General features: G+C 40.7%; 1 protein-coding gene across 2 annotated transcripts; it reads left to right on the top strand.

Annotated features, from left to right (window-relative positions):
• The first annotated feature begins 1,335 nt into the window (after window positions 1-1,335).
• On the top strand, window positions 1,336-20,390 carry znf281a (zinc finger protein 281a). 2 transcript variants are annotated; one of them, XM_083566178.1, is made up of 7 exons: window positions 1,336-1,660; window positions 5,945-6,440; window positions 10,604-10,705; window positions 11,990-12,113; window positions 14,171-14,254; window positions 14,368-14,486; window positions 15,347-20,390. In XM_083566178.1, exons 2-7 carry the CDS (start codon window positions 6,018-6,020, stop codon window positions 16,970-16,972), a joined length of 2,478 nt encoding a protein of 825 aa, XP_083422304.1. In that variant the 5' UTR covers window positions 1,336-1,660; window positions 5,945-6,017; the 3' UTR covers window positions 16,973-20,390. The 2 variants fall into 2 exon arrangements, with proteins under 2 accessions (XP_083422304.1, XP_083422305.1); XM_083566179.1 differs by lacking the exon at window positions 1,336-1,660 and adding an exon at window positions 1,671-1,768.
• The last annotated feature ends 1,783 nt before the right edge of the window (window positions 20,391-22,173 follow it).

Here is a 22,173-nt window from a genome sequence, read left to right as displayed (position 1 = left end):
AAATAAATAATACGTTTCTGAGAGAATAATGAAAGAAATACAGCTTTTTATTCAACAAATGTGTGTCATCAGGGCTAGCAAGCATCAGGGCTAGCAAGCATCAGGGCTAGCAAGCATCAGGGCTAGCAAGCTATCAGTGTTACTGACTTATGTTTGAATATATTTTTGTACATGAATATGTATTATTCCCAATAAGCTATTCACTTCATTTTATAGCTTTCTCTTGTTTACGCTGCTCGTAGGAGTGTCTGTTTACGTTAGAGTTTCAATCAATTTAGATTTTAGCCGTTACATCTCGTGTTGTCAGGGTCAAAGGAATCTGCCTGAGCCATTCAGAATCAGTCGTGCAGGAGCCTGTTGTTTAACCAATCAGATTTCGAGTTGGCGACACCAGTCACACAATAACGTCAGGCACACAATAACGTCAGCATTTTCACGTTCTTTGATTGGATGGTCAGAAAGCGCTAATCAGAGTTAGCAAATCGCATGTGTAGCTTAAATATATTCACGTGGATTTATTAGTTGTTTATTCCACAATGACTGAGAACAAATTAATTGGGTCACAGATATACTTTCAAGGCCATTTTCAAGACAGACATCGTGAGGAAAGGTCAGCCAAAACTGCTTAAAACAGTCCTTTCCTATAGAATTTGCCATACAAAGAAAACACACAAAATGCCAAATCCCAAAGAAAGCCGTAATGCACTGAAAAAATGGCCATAAATGTACGGAAAACCATTCCGTACATTTTATGAGGTAAATATTAATGCTTCTGCTAGAGAAGATGCATTAGAGCGGTGCAGCTGTGGCTGCAGTGAAACGATACTCTGTTATACTGCATTTCTCTAAATTATCGATGGCTTCTATAGCCGTGGTGTGATTATGATGGTATTAAGAGGGGGATTGATTTGGGGAAGACAACACCAAAAGCCTAATTGTGGTCCGACATCTCGACATAATTGATGCTACACAATGCAGTCGATCATTTTTTTTTTTTTTTTTTTTCTGTCCAAATCTTGACATTATTGTTACAATTATGGGAGTCACGTGACATAAGAACTAAAGACATGCACCAGAAAATATGGGAGGTGAAGCTATTCATTCTGTTTAGCATAATTTGTCCCTAGCTATATATATATATATATATATATATATATATATATATATATATATATATATATATATATATATATATATATACAATTTTGGAAATATAGTCAAGGTTATATGTAGACGTGTTGGTGGGGGTCTTCTTATTGAAAAATGTAACATTTCATTCGATTCCTAAAACGAACTAAATAAACTAAATTATTCGAAAGAACCAAGTCACTGAATTGATCCGATCTTCACATCACAAGTCGCAATTGCAGCGCGCGTGCTCGTCGTGCGCGCGTGCCGTCTCCTCGCGGGACACCCTTCAGGCTTTTCTTTTTTTTTTTCTTTTTTTGTTCCTGTGCGCGTGCGCGCGTGCGCGCGTGAGGCAGCGTGCGAGCGTTTTTTTTTCTTTCTTTCTACCCAGAGTACTTCGCGCTGAACCAAGATGGAGGAGCGCAGCGGCCGCGGGAGAACAATGTTTAGACGCTGAAGGCAGAAACAGACGACCGTGCTGCGAGGTAGAACAAAGCACGCACGGCCCCGAGCGAGCGGTGGTCATGACCTGGTAAGCTGAAGCGGAGAAAAGCCTCCTGCGGGAGTTTATTTCCCGGCAGAAGGAGCGAAGAAGCGGTCCGAGGGGGTCAGACAACAAAGCGCGAGCGGCTGCGCTAAGGTTAGCATTAGCATCTTAGCATGCGCGCTGAGCATCAATTGTTCGCAGGGAGAGAGTGAGAGAGAGCTGGAGAGGAGCATGGGCCGGGTTATTATTATCATCATCATCAGCTTTATTGATCCAAGGTTTGAATCATTTTCTGGTGATTTCGCAGCGTTTTGTTGGTTAGATGCGCGTGTGTGTTGTTTACCGAGCACGAGATTTGTTTGTTTCGGTGTGAGAATCAGAATGATATAATAAGATACTAATAACAAGCATAGGCTCAATCAGGGCCTTTTTTTTATATCTCGATAAACCTGGACATACACATAACAACATAACGGGTTCCAAATGCTTTGGAAGTTCAACTCCACTCGTGATTTGCAGTGGGACTTTGTCTGTGATTCCCAAATTCCCATCCACATGCCGAATTCCCATCATCATCATCATCATTACGTGCAATTGACGTTCCCATAAACCTCTACGAAGAGCCTTCATCACTATCGAATCCCCCAAAACCCCTTAGACTTTCAGCATAAAATAATTTTCTAGCAAGTGTTTGATTTCTTTCCTATGATATTTTGGACATACTGAATTGATTGTACTGTAACTACTTATTACATACATTGCGTGCCAAAAAGCCCAGCAGTTACAAAGAAGTAAACATGTAGGATGTTTGTTGTTTGTTTAAATGGAGCTTCTTTTCAGGGGTGCCAAAAGATATTTCCCAGGTGTGATTACAGCACATGGCATTCAGATTGTCAAGATTTTGCAAAACAAGACCTGGAAACAAGCTCATAAAAGTGCAATCGAAAACGAACTGTGAATCAATAACGATGAAGAATATTTTTATTGTAAATACAGAGTGAAAATATTCGATTTGAGTCTGAAAAGTATTCTGATGCTTCACGTTATTATGTCAGTTATTTCATCATAAATCCTGTGCAGCCCTTTACTCGAATATTAGACCAGAAGAATTAAAAGGAATGACAAATGGATCATATTTCTGGTTGCGATTGTCTTTTTCGCACGTCGTGGTAGTTTGTCACTTTCTATCGCCGAGCATGAGCCGTGAAAGGTTTGAGGTTATGACGTGCGACTAAGAAAAAAGATTGTGGTTCTGCCGATCCTTTCGGTCCACGTTTGCACACGCGACTGCTTTGAATCTTATTTTGAATCAGAGTCCAGATTGTTTTTGGAGTCCGTTAAGACGAAGTGTGTACAATTTTTATATATATATATAATTATACACACTTTTTTTCTTTTTTTTTGTCGAATGCCTGGAATATTTTCTAGTAAAATCCTTTCGAGTTCGGTGTTAATGAAAGGCACGATTCCCAGGCGGGAGTGTAGGTCAGATCGGCCAGCTGAGCTGCCAGACGTGCGCCTGGTTAAATTTGCATAGGTGAAAGTACCGTGCCCAGCCGTTGTAGTAAACAAAGCACGCCGGGTCTGCATGCAGCCGCATGAATAATTAAAGGAGCATTGAGGGGGGGGGAAAGCCCAATCCTGCACACATTAAGCCACCATTCATCCCATTGATACATGTGAATACATTTCTCAAACACCATGCTGGCTCGTGCTATCAGTTTGCAAGAACGCTAGCTTATTTACGCATTTGGGTAATTGCCTCAGACGGACGTAGCACGTCGGAAACCTTTTTGTTTTGCCGACGACACCTGCTCGATCGTTAGAGGTAGTCAAAGCGAAAATAAATATTCGTTTGGCATGGCCACATTTAATAGGCTGAGGTGAGTATTAATTCTGGATTCTGATTTCTTGGGAGGGTTGTTTTTTTTTTTCTCTTTAATTTTTATCATCTTTTTAAGATTTGAACGTGAAACCTGATGAGAGGACGGAATCAGACGGATTGAAAAGAGATCCTGGGATCACATCTTTGAAGGTTATTTGCGGTTTGTAAGAGAGTCGAAGTGCCCGTTGAATGGAAATTGGTGAAATTAAGTGCAGAAAAGTGCAAGAGCATTCTACTCTCCTACTCCTGAATTATCAGGATTGATCCAGAGAATATCCCAAGAACCCAAAAATGGAGGAATTGACCCCAGATAGGAGGCCATTCCCGCATTTTGGATATCTCCTGAAAGTGTATGGCGGTTTGTAGTAAGTTGTGAACTGCAGGCCTGGTTGGTGTTTGGATGATCTGATAGAAAGTTGACAGACAGGCTGGAGTGGTCTGAGTTGCTAAAGGTCACGGTCCACAAATACACTCCAAGGAAGTGCACGCACACAGCGTTTTGTGTACAGCTGCCATTGCAACGCGTTGATTCGATCTGGCAATGTTCCGAAATTATTTGCACCCTTGTTAAACATCCTTTGTGAGTCTTCTCCTGTATTACTTAATATGATTTGAGAACTAATCCAGAAGTCTGAGAGCTCTCCTCAGTATTGAATCTCTTTACACTGTCCACGCTTGTAGGCCGTTTCTTGTGATCTCAATGGCTTGTGTGGATCAGGTCACAGGCCTTAAATCTTCATGCGAGAAACTTAATTTATGTGTATTCCGAGAAGTATTTTGAAACCTAGTCCCATGTCTGGTTGTATCCTCTTTTCCAAGGCAGACAGACGTCTTTTGAAACTCCTGATTCCATATATTGTATAATCAAGTTCCCAGGAGGCAAAAAAAAAAAAACGAGCTGCAGCTCATCACAGAACCCTCAAAAGAGCTGCAGATCATCACAGAACCCTCCCCACACTCATACAATAATGGGGATTTCCCATTTTTCTGCACCCAAAAACCGTACTGTATGTTTGCTTCGAGTTTGGAATGTTTTTTTTCCCCTTTCTGAGTCAATCACTCCACTCCCACTCATGTTCACGAATCTTCAGTGTTTTGTCGAGTGTCTGTAAAATGATTGACAGGAGGCCCATCGAAACACAAACAACCATTCCAGACACCAAAAGTCAGATTTTCCAGATGGGGTTTTCTCAGCCACTTAGTGCGCTTGTATCGAGGGCGTGGCTTACACTAACATTTGTTTATCGTGTTCTAAATATTTTCTAGGTTATTTATACAAATTTGAAAATCGGTGTGGGTGTGTGACCCTTTTTAAGCTAGGGTGCCAATAATTTTGCTGACTATACATTGTGTGCTAACGCTGGTGTAACTTTAAACAGCAAGACATTTGCATATATTTCCTTACAGACTGATTTTCAGCATAAGGTTGTTGTTTTTTTTCCCTTAAATTTACATCGAGTGTATTGGTTTAGTATTCAGAGTGTTTAATATCAGTAGTTAGTTCAGGCAGTAGTGTGTGTTATTGTTACTTCCAAGTTCACACAACAGTGTTGTAAAATTTTTTTATTTTTTGGAAAGCATGTTGCTGAAGAGAGTAAGAGCTCGTGAACAGACTCACTCTTTCTCTAGCTGAGCCATCAGACGGTGTGATTAATGCAGCTAAGTACTTAATGGCTGGATCAAAGAGCTCATGCCTGTCGTCAGCACGGCCCTGTCACGCAATCTGTTCTCATACGCACATTACTTATACTAGCACTTACTATTACTACTTATTCTTTTTAATTATTGACGTCCATCAAAAAAACGTGTCCACTCGTCCTGAAACCTTTAAAGCCCAGTTATAGTGTTCGTTTTATTGTTTCTCACTGGAATGTTGATGCATGATGTTGGATTGGTATGTGGAAATGCATTATGATTAGATATTTATTTATTTAATGATCGATATGAATGTTATTGCTTTAAATATTTTTTAAATTTCCTTATTTGATTTGAGTTAAATATTTGAATAATTGTGAAGATGTGGTTAAGTACAAAGGTTTAATCCGTAGCTTCAGCACGTGTGTTAATTAAAATGGAAATACAAATATATAAATGTAAAAATCATAAATCAATTCAATTGCTTTTTCTTTGTTTTTGTTTGAAATTATCCCAAACATTGGAACCTTTTTTTTTATTTATTGATTTATTTATTTTAGTTTTTTTGGCCCCTGAAATTTCTCCCTGTTCCTCCCATTTTTTTTTCCATTCTGCAGCGTTTAGCGGGTTGTTAAACTAAACAAATGATTTGCCTCAATGTGTTTTTTTTTTGTTGTTTTTGTATTCGAATTACTCGAGTTAGGAATCATTACAGTCCTAGTGGGGGATTGCGGTGGGTTCATTCAAATAGCGATTCCACCTACCTTCAAAAATATTTCTAACGCTGTTCCTCTTTACTGTACTTGTAGGATGAGAGCGTTGGCCCTCTTTTGAAGACCACATCGTTTCAGCATCCCTTCGCTCTGCCCAAGCGCCTCAACCATGAGCCTCATTCAGGACAAGCTGGGAAGCGAGTTCCTGCGGCCGGGCGGGGGCATGGAGGCCAGCTTCAGTCCAGGCATGCTGATGTTCAGCCACCTGCCGCCTGTCACCAGCTTCACCCGCTTGACCGGACAGAGCGTCATGGCCGAGCTGCAGCCACACGAGCTGGTCTTGAAAAAGGAGCGCCATTCGCCCGACTGCGATGTTTCCGGAGGAGGTGGAGGACTGCTGTCTGGCCTGGGGATAATGCCAGTGACTGGTGACTACATGCCCACTATGGGCATTAAGCAGGAGAAGGTGTCAGAGCTGGACTACAGACAGCCTATGTATCCAAGCGATGATGGGCGTGGTGGCACTGAGATGCTAGAGATGACCCTCAGCAACCATCAGAACTTGCTAGCACACGACCTCAGCATGGGGAACGTAAGTGTCTGCCACCTCAAGCATCTTCTCAATCTGTGCTTTTACAAAAAATCAGGAGAAAGAAGTGTTTGCCCGATTAAGGAGCTGAAGCTGGTTGTCGGCATTAAGCTGCAAGTTGGAAAAAGGTCTTTGTTTTATTCTTTTTTCCACCAGGTTTCCTGAATGATCAGTAGGCAGCCTCGTTTTGCCCAACAGAATTTTTTAAAGCATTTTTAGGAGCCCAAGCACAAAGATCTGGAGTTCTATTATACTTTTAATACTCTGAAACAAATCAGGCACTGGGAGACTGGGTGAACAGATGGTGCTCTCTTATTGATCAGGGCAAGAGATGAACCTAGTCCACCTGATGGTGGTGCTGTGTGGAGATCTCGCTGGAGATTCCCTGTCGAGGTTCAAAACTATTCTGTAATTTGGAACTTTAACTCATTTGCATAAGCGGAAACGATCACACATTTGCAATCTATTGCCAGGATAATTGTTGTCTTTTCGCAAAGTCGCCGTCAAACTATTTAGCAGCGCCGATCCTCAATAATTATCACCGACATGATGTTTGTAACCATACAGCTGCGTGCTGTGATCAGTTCTCATGGGGCGGAGTCACATTTACTCAAGCAGCCGTAGCTCAGGATTGATTGCAGATACTTCTGCACACACAGGAGAAGATCTACCGCAGGGTTTTAGGCCTAATTATGTATCGTATGCCTTATTGTTGCCATAGTAACAGCTCATTTGCAGGGCGCATGCTTTCGTTCACATTAGCATTTTTTTCTTTTCGTTTTTTTCTACATGCATTTCTTTTACTTTCTTTAACCCTTTTTATCGTTCTATTTTCTTTCTTTTGTACTTGTTGCTTTTTTTTTTTGTTGCACTTTTTCTTTTGTTCCTGCTTTCTCTTCCTTTTTATGTTTTCCTTTGCTTCATCACTTGCTGTTTTTTCTTTCTTCTTTCTGTCTCTTGTTCGGTTGCTTGCTTTCTTGCTTCCAAGAACTTGTGCTCATTTCACTCATCCTTTTTCCTTCATACTTTTTTTTTGCCCTTCATTTATTTATTTTTCCTCTTGATGGTTTTTCTTTGTTTCTTTCACTGTTTTTATTCAACTTTTTCACCCTTTTCTGCTCTTTTTCTTTCATTTGTTCTGTCTGCCTTTCCCTCTTTCTCATTTTGTGATTATTTTACTCGTTCACTTGTTTCCTTTCACCCCTTTTTCCTTCACATCTCTTTCTGGCTTTTGCTTTTTGAAATAGACTTTTTCTTTTTTTTTTTTTCTTTTTTTTTTTAAACCTTTTTTTCCACACCACTTCTCACAACACCATGTCATTGATTATTTTCCTGTAATTTAATGGTACAGATGTTACTCTTTTTTGTTTGGTTTTGGTTGTATCGTTGGTATGTTGCGATTTAACCGAGCTTCAGCGCTCACACGATGTAGAAAGGAAGAGCTGAACTCGCCTGGTATTGACCGCACAGCTCCGAGTCTGACAAAGCAATAAATCCAGAGAGAGGATCCGGAGCTGTTAAATATAAACCTCTTTCTCTGGGAACAGTGATGTCACCCAGCTTCCGTTAGCATCAATGAGGAGGTTTGGCCAAACCGGCAGTGACATGTAGAGGAATGCGTACACGCACACACACACACACACACACACACACACAAAGCTCTTGGCAAGCTCACGAGAAAACAAATTGTGAGATTACGCGTTCAGTGCTGAGAGACTCGAGTCGTCTGCAGACGGCCGCGTGAAAACGAGCACGCGGCGGCGAGGCTCTGAGCAGCTGCTGCTTTGTGCTTCAGCCGCTGGCAGCTGACTCATTTCACATTCACGAGGGAAAAAAAAAAAAAAAAAAAACGCCAGACATTTGTGCAGCTCAGTACTGACTCAGAGATGAAGAGGAGGAGGAAGAGCATGATTTCGGGGTGGGGGGGCTGGGGAGTTCTGATTTATTATTAAATCTTGCTAATCCTAATGGCTCTCATCTGTTTAAGGTGTGTGTGTGTGTGTGTGTGTGTGTGTGTGTGTGTGTGTGTGTGTGTGTGTGTGTGTGTGTGTGTGTTCGTGTTCGTGTTCGTGTTCGTGTTCGTGTTCGTGTTCGTGTTCGTGTTCGTTTTGGAGCTCTGGTTAATTTTCCATGCAGTGTCCAGGCTGCAGTTGAGGAGGAAATGAATGAAGCCGGGTTTGTTTTGGCTGCTCGCTGCTTAATTTAGTCCAGAAAACTTCTGATATTTCCTTCTACTTCCTCTCGCTTCCTGCTTGTTCCTTTTTTTATTTCTCGCTCCTTTTTTTTTTTTTGTTCTTTCTTTTTCTTTCTTTCTCTCTTCTCTTTTTTTCTCTTTTCTCTCTACTGTTTGTTTTCCTTGTTTACGGCTTTCTTGCTTTATAGTTTTTAGGGCTGCAACTTATTATTGCTTATTCTAACTACATTGAACCCTAATTCATGATATTTATGTATAGAATTGTCAAGATATAATCATCTAGAATATTTGTTTAATTTCGTATAATATTTAAATGACTTATGCATAAATTAAATATGCAAACATTGAAAACAAGCATTTGAACGTACAGACAGTGTACACAATAAGACTTTATTAAACTGTACCATTTACACATGATATTTATACAGTTTGTGCTGCTGTTTCAGCCCTCATCCGTGACACCAGTGTGTTTTCTTTTCCTGCTGCCGGTTGACCCTGTTACCCTTCGCCATTTCGCGGGCGGCTGTATTGTCTTGCCGTCACGCAAAACCGTAACCTGAGCAGCCCAACTAATCGATAACGATTCATTATCGATTTTTATCGATTAGTTGTTGCAGCCTTAATTGTTTTTTTTTTCTTGCTTGCTTGGTTTCGCTTTTTCTCACTTTTATTCTTTTGTTCTTTCCTTTTGTGCTTATTTCTTTATTTCCTTCCCCTGTTTTTTCCCTTTAGACTCGTTTCTTTTGCTGTTTTATCTCTGCATTTATTCTTTCACTCCTGCTAATTTTTCCATGCTTTACATTTTTCTGCCCTGTCATACTTGCTTGCTTTTCTGTCTCTTTTGTTCTTAAGTGTTTTTCACTTTTTCTTTATTTCCTTTTCCTTTCACACCTTTTCCAGGTTTCGTCATTTATGCTTTCCCCTCCTTTTTATTTATTTATTTAATTCTTTCACTCTTTCTTTTGCTCTTTGTTTCCCTCTTGTTCTTCTGTCATTCATTCTTTCCTTTTGCTTTTATATTTTCTGTCTACTTTTGTGAATTTTTTTCCTTTTCTTCTTCCCATCCTTTGTTAATTTTCAAGCTCACTCCTTTTATAAATTTCTCACTCCTTCTTTTTACAGTTTTGCTTTTTAATACTCGTTAATACTCTATTAAAATTCTGCCTACATTTTAATTTATCTTCTTTTTCTTGATCCTCTTGTCTGTATTTTTTCTTCTTTGATCTTTATTTATTTTTCTCCCATACTTTCATTCCTTCCCTGTGTGTGTGTTTTTTTGTGTGTTTGTGTCTTCATGGCCCCGGGGCATGGGTTAAGCCTGTGAGTGAGAGTATATTACAGATGAGTGGTGTGAAAGGCAGACTGAGAGGAGCGTCATTAAGTGGTGCGGCTCTTTGTTATTGGGGACGAGCTGTTCGATTATTCAGGGATGGAGATGGAAACCTCGTCCGTCTGCTCGCAGCTGCTGAATAATCCCACCGCTCCTCTCCATCCACACTGAGCAGACTCGCTCGAGTCACACGGGTCCTCAGGGGAAACATTCTGGGGCTGTAAATAAAAGTTTATTACTCTGCCTTCTGCCACACACACACACACACACACACACACACACACACACACACACACACACACACACACACACACACACACACACAATACAAATGCATAGTAATAATCTTGATGCCCATAAAGTCCTGGGGTAACCTTGCCATGTGCGTGATGAGCACAAGTGTAATATTACTGCGTATGAATTAATAATTTATTTATTGATTGATTTTATTTATTTAATAGTTTTATTTTAATTATTTATTAATTTATTTTTAACGAGCTGCTTCTTCACACGTCTGGGTGAAAACAGACATTTTTTTTTTTTTTCCCCCTTCTCCTCCTGCCTCTTTTTCTTTTTCTCCATCATGATGATGTATGTTAATCTTTTCTTTCTGCTTTGCTCCTCTCTTTTGTTATCCCGCAGCTGTCGGGGAGGCTGGGAAAGGACTCCTCGGGGAGGAAAGGTCGAAGGTCAAATGGTGACGGACAGGAGGGCAAGACGCGGCGGAAACGAGGCGAATCAAAGGTTCGTGTGCTCTGGAGCTGCCACATTGGAGCTGCCACTGGAGCTGCCACTGCTTTTCACACTATATAGCGTTTGATATGTATATAAATATATAGTAGAAATTAAGAATCAGTCGAACACTTCTTTCAATTCAAAGATGTTACTAATAATTGCCTTATCTTGAATGTTATTTTCCCCCTCCACACACACACACACACACACACACACACACGCATCTGTCAGTCCACCTGTCTCGCTGACCACACAAACGTTTATTTGCATTTCTTCTCAGTATTGATTGCAGTTGAATTTACACATCTGATTCATCAAACTATCTATAAACATGATTCATGCCAAACTGTGCTTTCACACTCAAATCATTTCCGTTGAAAATATAAATATACAAAATCAATACTAAGAAATAATCAAGTGCTGTAGAATCTACCAATTTTTGCATTATATCTCTTCTAGGAAATCTACCCATTGAGGCACACCGAGCTCACTTACACGTTCCCTTCATTTGCCTTAATGGACATTCGTGAAATTTGATTAGATTTCATTCTGATGCTGAACCATTTTGCTGGCCATATACTGTGTTTGAACCAGTCCCATAAAAACACCACCTGCAGACTTGCTTGTGCCAAAACCATTCCACCGCGGTGCCATAAAAACAAAGCACATACCTGCCAATGATCATGGCAAAAAATAAATAAAAAATCTGTGACTTATTCTGTAAATTATGAAATCAAGAGAGTAAAGCGCTCACGAGTTTCAGCGCTAAAGTTTGTTTGTTCTATTGCACCAAAGCGGGATGGCTTTTGGCTGAAGCGAGTCTGCAGGTGGCGTTTTATGGGACTTGTTCAAACACGGTTTATGGCTGCGACGATCGTTTAGAATTGGAATGAAATTGAATTACATTTCACGAATGCAGATTCTGACAGATTACAGGAAAATGCAAACAGTGTTCCTGGGGCACCGAATCATTTTTATGTTGGAGGGGGTTAGCGGAGAGGTCAGGCCATGATGAGAGGGCAAAGTGAACTCTTACCCAAAGGTCTATAGAGTAATGTGTCCCTTGCTTGTCTTTTTTACATTCTTTCTCAGCATTTTTCCATTTTCACATTTGCTTCTCAATCCCATGGACCTGAGCTTTACAGCCAAATCGGAGAAAATGTTTTCATGTATTGGAGCTCAATAGAAATGAATGCATTTAAGCTTTTAGAAGGATCTTCCTTCAGTAAGGTGTGTGTGCGCTTTTTAATGAGTTGTAAGTGTTGCTGATTTACCTTCTCTCACCTCACCTAGCACATGTTGCTGGATCCTGATGGAGGGACAGTGTCTCCCAGCTCCAAACCGCACATCTGTGAGCACTGCAGCGCTGCTTTTCGCAGCTCCTACCATCTCCGCAGACATGTCCTCATACACACAGGTTAGCTCTCGCTATACTTCACAATGGTCACCAGTGTGTTGTGTGTTGATGACCTGCACTGTTTTAGGGAAGAATCACAGGTTGACGATTTAACACCACACATGCTCAGCCAGGGTCTCTGCGAAGTTTTAAATAGTAAAAAATGCAAAAATCCAACATTTTGGCCTTAATAATTCTCACATTTGCTAGGTCTTTGTTTTTTGCTACCTTTAATGCTCATTGAAATGCTCCCGTAGGACTTGAGCTCTCATTTATTTTTTTCACTAGTCCAAATATAATGTGCTGTATTACAACTACAAATGAGACCAACAGCCAATCAGTTTTGTTATTTGTGCAAATCTCTTACATCTATAACTCGGATTTTATTTTACCGCTATGGTAAATGCAAGTTTAGCGATACTTGGCTTGTAAAAGGGTCTTTAAAAAGTCTGAAATTTGATTTGGTGAAACCTGCAGAAACCCTGACATCTCAGTAACAAGCATCTTTATTAATGGTTAACATACTAGAAACTACTAGGGATACTGTTCATACCCCACCTTAACACAGGGTGGCTCAGGCGAAGTTGCTGACTGGGATGTCGACAATTGTTTGGAACCAGTGTTCTTTTAGAACCCCTTAAAGTAATAATGGAGCAGTGGATTGGTGCACAACGAGCGTTCGCTGTACAAAACTATTATTAGAGTTGTGTTAATGGAATGGGAATTTAAGTATCATTACCAGTTAGGATGTCATGATCTTGTCTTGTCTGCTTAAGCGATTACAACATGGGTAATTTCGAAAAAACGGCTCAACACTACGATGAACTGGTAGTGACATTAAGATTTCCCCCTTGCTCTGCACTATTACCATGTTTATCAAAGGCTTTTACAGTAAACGCTTGTCCTGCCCCACTTATATCTATCGGCAAGAGGGTTTTAAACAAGCTCACACTCGTTTCAAATACCCCAGGGTCAACATCTCCTCCTAGTTCCAAAATTTGCCGTTTCCCTGCATTTCATCATCCAGCCAGTTCCAGGCAGCTCTCAAACTGATCACTGGCACTGAACTGTAACTACTGAATCTCCATAATAAATTTTTTTTTTTTATTTCTAGTCTGATTATTATTGTAAACAAATGCTCAAATGATTTAATTTAATTGTAACGTTCCCTGACATTTCCTACTTTCATGCAAAGTAGCTCAGTCAGGATCATTATTTACTCTCATGAACACTTCATTAGCTGAAAGACGCTAACGGCTAATAGGTGGTCCTCGTGGATCGCTCTGTCATCCCGGTTTCATTTAAGAAACAAGCTAAAAATCTCATTAGGAAATTATTAAATGTTTGAAGAGTCACTGCGAGTGAGTCATAAACTTCGAGGCAGTTCGGTTCCACTTAGTTGCATGGTGTCATTTTCTGGGACATTTTGCTTCAATGTTAGGAATTTTTATTATTGATCAGTGGGTGGGTGTTGATCTCTTTATAATCATAAATACTACAATCTGAATCCTGAAAGCTTTTGTTTGGTTTGAAGGATGTGTTCTTTTTAGAAGAATATAAGCACGCATGATTAGATAGTGGATTTTACCTATAGCTAGGTTGGATCATGCTAGCTGATAAACGATTTTTAAAAATGGATTAATGAATCCATTAGGTGGATTAGTTGAAAAATAAAATGGATAGTTTTTAAAATACATGCTAAAAAACAAAACAAAAAACACCATGTCAAATAGTACTGGACTTTATTAAAAAAATAAAAATAAACGGTAAATCATGAAAATGTGCTAAATTAAATGTATATTAATAAATATTGATGAAAATAAGATACTTTTTGTTCCAGTTTAAATGCATCACTACAAATATTTTTTTTTAAGTAAACAGTACTTGTCATCGATGATTCGCCTCTAGAGGTCACTCTCGTGCTGTGTAACGCAACCCAGAAAAACTATGGGTTAGTATGATTTTTTTTGCCAATAGTTCCAGCAATCAACTATCAGTGGTGATTCTTCCTAAAAACTGATGAATCTGTCGACCTCTATACATGATTAGCTCTCACACGTTCGCTCTGTCTATTTCAGGTGAAAGGCCTTTCCGGTGTAATCAGTGTAATATGAGCTTCATTCAGAAATACCTCCTGCAGAGACACGAGAAAATACACAGCGGTAAGTGTGCTATATTCTCTCTCTTACTTTTACTTCTAATTGATTACAATGGTCCTGCTGGGGTGTGAACAAAAGTGTGATTTGAAGAATTTCCTATCTCATATTCTGTGCAGGAGAGAAGCCTTTTAGCTGTGACCAGTGCAACATGCGCTTCATTCAGAAATACCATATGGAGAGACACAAACGGACACACAGTGGAGAGAAGCCATACAAGTGTGACACCTGCCAACAGGTAACCCTCAGTTCTAGAATGAAAAAGAGCTGCAATTTTTGTGTTTTTTAACACATGTCCTTGGTGCCAGTGCATAGAACTTGACCGATTTGGGGATTTTACCGATACCAAGAGCTAGGTTGCAAGACAGCCGATTGATCAACCAATAGTTTTTAAAATGAATACTAGAGAAAGAAAGCAAAAAAGAACACTCCATGTGAACTAGTACTGAGCGTTATTACAAAAATAAAAAAAATAAAAAAACAGTACTGAATCATGAAAATGTGGTAAATCAACTAAATATGAATGTATTAAATATGAATGAATATTGAGAGAAAATAAGACATGCATTCAAACTGAATAAAAAACGTTACTTTAATTAAATACAAACCATTACACTCAAAATGAGTAAAAAGACAGTAAAAATTGCAAACAGGGAAAACTTAACAAGTCTTTAAATAAATCATGGCCTCTCAGTTCTAGTACTATTTTAATATTCAATGAAATAATAGAGAAAGCAGAGCTGGTGTGCATGGTGTCCAGTGAGTCAAAACAAACTGCACGTAATGTCAGCAATTCGCCTCTAGTACTGTATAATGGCAGCCGATGCAACCCTGAAAAACTATCGGTGTTGATTTTTGCCGACACGGAATTAACCATCGGTGCCGATCGTCGGCAAAACCAAAGAAATCAGTCAACATCTACCAGTACATAACAGACAAGCTATAGGAACTTCGCGGTTTCTCTGTGAGGTGATGTGCTGCATGTTTTCCTTGTTAGATTTATGCTCTAAAACTTTAATAATGTAGGAAAAAACAGGAACTTCCATGTTTTGTGGATGTTCCATTACGTTTATATCTTTTATATCTGTGCCTCCCCAGTATTTTTCCAGGACAGACCGGTTGTTGAAGCACAAACGGGCATGCGGAGAAGGCATAAAGAAGGATTTGGATGGGGTTGAGATGGAGCTGGGTAGCGAGGCCCATGGTGGGCATGGCAGCTACACAATCACTCAGGGAAAAGTGACCACACCAGGCCGCAAACGGGGCAAGTCCAAAAACGGTGGTGAGGGTGGCAAACGGAAGAGGACGTCAGGGCCCTCGCATGGTCAGGGGACAGAGGAGTACGGCCTGCACGATTTTAACACTGTGGACAACCATGGACTCTCGCTATCATCTTCAACATCAGCATCCCATCCAGGCTCCAGCATACACAGAGAAACGGTGCCAGCACCCAAAATGGCTTTTAAAAAGGGCCACAGGAAAGCCTCGGAGAAAAACGTCCAATCCAAGCCTGACTCGATGGAGCTGACTGGTGGTGCTGGCATGGATGACATGGACCTCCTCCAGAGCCACAAAGCAGGCCAGGGTATCAGCAACAACATCGCCAACTATGACGATGCAATGCAGTTTCTAAAGAAGCGGCGATACCTACATGCGCCCAGTAATGGCGGGGTAGTGGGTGGAGCGTCCAGTTATGACGTTGGGGTCAACCACTTGCAGCCCCAGCCAGTAGTTGTTCAGGGCATTGTTTCTGGGATAATGGATGGAGACACCTCGCTGGGACTTCTTGACGCATCACCTCTGGTCGACATCAAACCGGACAAGTCCGTGATCCCGGATGAAGTGCTCCAAAGCCTCCTGGAACACTATGGCCACAAGCCTGATGTGACCTTTGACTTATCTGACCCACATCCTGTGGAACTGGAGCATGGCACAGCCGAGGGTGTTGACCCATTGGGTGTTGGGAGCAGCCCAGGAGGTGGGGATAAGACGTCCTTAATGCACGAGTACTCTCGTTTCCTCCTGCAGGCTCTCGAGAGGACGAGTCACAGCGGAGGCTTTGTTCTTGGGCCGACATCCTCCTCATCCTCCTCCTCTTCCTCATCCAGCGCCGTAGCTTCTTACTCCACATACACCAACTCGCCTCTGGAGTTTTCCTTTGGCCTCCCAGTGTCCTCATCCTCCTCCTCTTCATCTCCGACACTCAATTCCTCTGTGCCAAAGACACACTTTGGCTTGTTGGGGAGCTCGTCGCCGTCACAGGGCTTCCATATGAGCAGTCTGGACCCCACGGCACACTCCCAGCATTCCCAGCAGCCTCAGCCGCAGCAGCAGCAGCAGCAGCAGCAGCAGCAGCAGCAGCTTACCCCATCCCAGGAGCTGACTGAACAGCTGGAGAAACAACACACCAACTCTCCTCCTGCTCCTCCACACACCCCTAACTCAAGCGCCTACCAGCTCCCGCATCCAACCACTGACCTCAGCAACCAGAAAGATGGCCAGGGCCCCAAAAATGGCGCCGCCGGCTTCTTGATGGTTCCGGCCAAAGGCTCGTATCAGATCGAGAACTTTGCTCAGGCGTTTGGGAGGCAGTTTAAAGGAGGGCACAGGCCTTTGGTGTACGGTACAGACTCGGGCGCAGACATGGAGCAATTCTCAGGGTACAGCAGCCTTCTGGCCAGCGTGAGCGACACCAAAAGCCCACAAAGCCAAAGCTACAACTGATCTGGCTGCACAGCTTCTGCTTATTCATTTTTGTCTTTTGTATCACTGTTGTTATAAATATTGTTATTATTATTAATTATTTAGTTTTATTTTATTATTATTTTTGTAATGCGTTTTTCGTAATGATCTCATTGCCATTTATAAAAAAAAAAAAAAGATCCCCCCCCCTGGTTGGCCTGCGAAGCCAAAAATGAAATGCAAATTAAGTATTTTTATTTTTTTGTGAATTTATTTCCTTTTTGAAAGGAAAGGTGAATTTAGTCATTTTTTTTCCTCTTTCGTAGTGTCATAGAGACTGCTCAGTTTATCGACCGAACAACACAATGAAGCAAAAATAGAGTAGTGGCGAACTTTCCGAAGTTCCCCCATTCTTTTCTTTTTTTTTTTTTTTTTTTTTTGTGTGTAAGATAACTTTGAGGTAGAAATGGCAGAGAGTAGCCCAGAAAAGTTGAGGGGGAACCTAAAACATGGTCTGTTACAAGATTGAAAGTATTACTCAGGTAAAAATGTGTAAAGGTGTACAGGAGAATTATATCAGAGGGGCAGCAATAATGCATTGAAGAGGTGGACACTTTGCAAACATCTTATTTTTATTATTTTTAATTCTTTTTTTTTTTTAGTGCGACACATAAAGAGACTAAACTGCTGCCTGCTCTGTTTCACTGACAACACTTTCCACTTAGCTGTATAGAGATTATGGTACTTTTATGTCAATGTGAAAAGCTCACATTCTCGTTTCAATAAGGGCCATATATATTTATAAGAATATCTATATGTACAATACCATATGTAACCTTTCTGGGGAATGGCGGGTGATACCGGGGTACACAGTTAAGAGGGGGAAAGGGATGTGCCCGTGCATGCTCTTTCCTCTTTCTCCTTCGCCAAATCTCCCACCCCAGTTTTTTAATCTCTCTCTGTTTAGTTTTTGCTTTTATTTTTCTAAATTTCTGTCGCCCTTGGCAAGCAGAGCCAGGGGTTGCTCACAAGAGGGCGCCGTGTGTACGTACGCGAGTGCCTCTCAGCACACACCAGCTCATAGGACTTTGCTGTGCCTCTTTCACCTCCTGTCTTTTACCCAGCCCTCTTCCTCATCTCGGGAAAAAAAAGAGTCCAGTCGAGCACTTTGAATCTGTTCGATTTTCATACAGGATGTCCTTTCTGTAAAAGTGGGCATGCAATTAAAAAAAAATGTTCAGAAGACCGGTGAGGGGGGGGAAAGGACAAGGAAGGTGTTTTAGTAACCATGGGTGGATTTGGGTGGGTGGTTGGGTGGGGGTTGGGGGTTATGCAGATATGACGAGGTCTTACATTTCTAGCATGGATTAGTGAATGGGGAGGGGTTGTTTTGTGTGTCTGAAGCGTGCTTTTTTTTTTATTTGTATTTTTTTTTTTTTTATGAAACCTTAATTCTTTTTGGACTTCTGGATGTATGTAGGGCAGAGCCTACAGCTGGAGGGAATACAATTTTCTTTAGTAGTATTGAATCTGGGGAAATGATGTCGAGTCTAAACGGCCCCCTCTTAAAAGACGCTGTGATTTTTATTTGTTTTTTCACTGGGCAGGCGAGCCAAAAAAAAAAGAAAAAAGAATTCAAAACAACCATTTCACAGTGTTGAAACTGTGTGAGCATGCAGGGTGAAGTATTACCTTCAACTACATTTCATCTTTTTTTTTTTTTTTTTTTTTTTTTTGTACCGAATAATTTAAGTATTTTTTTTTTTTAAATAAGTGCATTGTCTTCCGCCACCTCTGTTGGCTGTCTCTGTTCTCTGATCACAACTAAGTTTTTATTTAACTTACCCCCCCCCCCCCCCACACCACACACACACACACACACACACACACCTATCAGTACAGCTCTTTCATATGCACCTGCTGATTTCTTCAGCCTGAACCATCTGAAGGCAGATATCATGGGGGGGGGGGGGGAACGAAAGTGACCACTAAAACCAAGTACTGTGTTTGTAGCAATTTAGGGTACTCATACGGCTGTTCTCAATAACTGATCCTCATAGCTGATTGCTTTTATACCTCATATCACTCATGACACAAGCAGGGATACAGGACAGATCTAGACGTGCATGTAGCAGGGGCGGTTTGGCTTTAGTAAAGAAAAGTCTCACTTTTTTTTCCTGTATTTTCAGGTTTACTCAGTCTGTATAGAGACAGCCTTGCAGAGAGCGCGACTTGCCGAAACTTGAATGTGAATTAGCGGGGAAGAAATCCACCCTGAACAACTTGCATATCAAGTTCAAAAAAGCGCTTTAGTGGCGTCACAGTTTGCTACATGACCCATATTTTTGTTGGATTACCTGCTTATATTGGTGTAGTCGGAGTAGTCATCTTTATCAAGTAATGCGGCGAAGCTTTAGACCTTTCGTCTGCCTTTGGACACATTTCGATGACTTCCTGCTAAATCAGGGGCACTTGCCATCCTTTAGGTTACGTCAAAGTGCTTTTATTTTTCTCGTTACCCTTATCCATTATGGTTGGGAGCCGCAAAATTGTTTTGTTCAACTCTGTTTTAACTGCGCTCGAAATGTCGACTAGTGACCACAGAGCTGCACACAATGCCGCAGGAATGGCAAATCCTGCAACACCAAGCAACAGCAAAACCCCACGATCGCTAAAGATATCGCAGGTTTTAATGCTTGCATAGTTTCAGGGCGGAGTTTTGGATGAATTATGGCACTGAGACCGGAGCAGCTTTTTCCCTCTGCTCTTTTAACAGTAGTGGAGATTTCAGTCCACTTTTATTTTTAAACACTAACTTTACATTTGCATTCTGTGAATTTCCATCCGGTGCGAATGACGCTCATCAGTTACCTAAATGTCTTGCGATGGGAATTATCGGTGCTTGGTTATAGAATTTGGCAGACGCCCTTATCCAGAGCGACTTTGTTTTATTCATACAACTGAGCAGCTATGGGGTTAAGGGCCTTGTACAGGGGCCCAGGAGTGGCCACTTTGTGTGAACTTCAGATCCAAAGTCCAAAGCTTTAACCACTAAGCTTACAACTTCACCAGAAAGTGTCAGTCCAGTCGACGTCTGACTTTGATTAAAATTTTTGTTCTAAACGTAGGGAAAGATTTTTGGCCTCTCATTCAGACTGGTAAACACCCATAGTGTTCATTTTATATAAAGCAAATGGCACGTTCTCCTCAATGTGATTCCTTTCTCTTCAACCAAAATCATGTATTCTTATTGTTTACATACAAGAACACTAAGTTAAGTAAGGTCTCCTTTTTTTTTTTTTTTTTTTTTTTTCCTTCCTTCACCACACCAAAATTTGTAGCTGATGTTTTCTTCTGTCTTATTTTATTACAGATACTTGTGTTATCTGACTCACAGGGCTATACCTGTCCCTTTTGAATTTATTATCGATTAGGGGTTAAATAAAATAAAATGCTGTTATCAGTGGGTGTGTTTACGCTTCTGTTTATTTAGTGTTTTATCGTACCTACAGCGATTTACTGCGTTTGAGGAAACCCCTCCTTTTCTCCTGTGACCCCTCCTTTTCTCTTTTGATGTCTGGTTCGATTTTATTTCCTTCACAGTTACGCACAATAATTTTTTTCCTGCAGATTTTTAGCAGTAGGACCTTTTTTTTTTTAAAACATTTTTTTAAAAGTTGGTGTATTTGGGGTTGGTGGTATGTGAACATATGCACTTTATAAAGCGTTGCTCGTGTGTTTTAACGTATCGAATCTTTTTCCAGTCACTACCGTATAGCTCAAAGTCCTGCCCCGCCTTTACAGCTCATTTTCAGTAGTCAAATCTTAAATTATATTCGTTTTATTTGTATAGCACTTTTTATAGGACTTTTTGTATCCAAAGTCCAATGCCTTTTCCACTAAGATACCACCAAGCTGCCAAAGAGAGCATAGGCAGAGAAAAGTAAGGATTATTAAGTATCCCTATTGTTACTTAAATGAGGTACTGTAACGCTTAAATGAGTTGCTGCGATCCACACCCATCCTCTAGAAGCTGAGCCGATGACTAGTGTCGATCGGAATGTCAGTGTGAATGCGGTAAACCTGCGATTTTGGTCATTTTGTTTTGCAAATAGTTAATCTCCTACTTTTTTTTATCTGTTCTAAACATTCTCTAGGGTGACACCAAATTCTAGCTGTTATCGCTTGAATACATTCTGGAACACAAGTCTATTTCAGGCTTTACCGAACAGGCATAACATTATGACAACGTTATAAGCATTGACGTGAATAACCACCTGTCAGTGGGTGTGAAATACTGTATTAGGCAGCAAGTGCACATTTTGATGTGTTAGAAGCAGGATTAATGGGCAGGTGTGAGGATTTGAGTGAGTTTAACAAGAGCCATATTGTGTCTGAGTCAGAACGTTTTTAATACTGCAGCTCTTGTGGGATGTTCCTGGTCTGCAGTGGTCAGTGTCTATCATAATTGCCTTAAGGAAGGAACAGTGGTGAACCGGCGACAGGGTCATTCGCGGTCAAGGCTCAATGATCCCAAACTTTGCTATTCTTTGACCCTTACTGTTTTCTCTCCGTTCCTCTATTATTTTATTCCACAGTGTCTTCTGCGTTACCTGTCCAGAGCGCTCCAGGGTTTAGCAGGTGGTGCATTAGTAATAATGGTCCGTGTGTAGTTAAAAAGACTAAACCAGGGGTCACTAAACTTTTTGAAACTGAGAGCTGCTACTTGGGTACTGATTAACGTGAAGGGCTACCAGTTTAATACAGTTTTCAGTTTGATCTAAAATAACAAATTTGCTTAATTTACCTTTTATTATGTTGTTATTATTAATAATTAATAATATTCCTCTATGTAAAGACACTGATCATGTTAATGATTTCTCATAATAACTATCAACAATGATTTAACAAAGTAGGAAACAGCTATTTTTTGAAAAGGCCCATGGGCTACTCATGTGGTCCTTGCGGGCTACCTGGGTTGGTGACCCCTGGACTAAACGAAGCATTAAGGCAAATCGTTTGCCTCAATTATTTTTTTGTATCGAATTACTTGAGTAACTCGAAGGAATAGATTTAGTCTAAGTTGAATCAATTTGGAAAAGTTTACGCACTGCATTGTAAAACGTTGTAATCGCATCGCACCGGTAGCAGCTTCAATTGTATCTTTAATGTATCGTATCGTTGGCAATGCATCGAGATGCGAATGACATCGGCCTCAGTTATGGAGATGCACATCACTAATA

The sequence above is a fragment of the Silurus aristotelis genome (genome assembly GCF_946808225.1).
Source record: "Silurus aristotelis genome assembly, chromosome: 17".
Taxonomy (NCBI): Eukaryota; Metazoa; Chordata; class Actinopteri; order Siluriformes; family Siluridae; genus Silurus; species Silurus aristotelis.
This window is presented reverse-complemented; position numbering and strand designations above follow the sequence as displayed.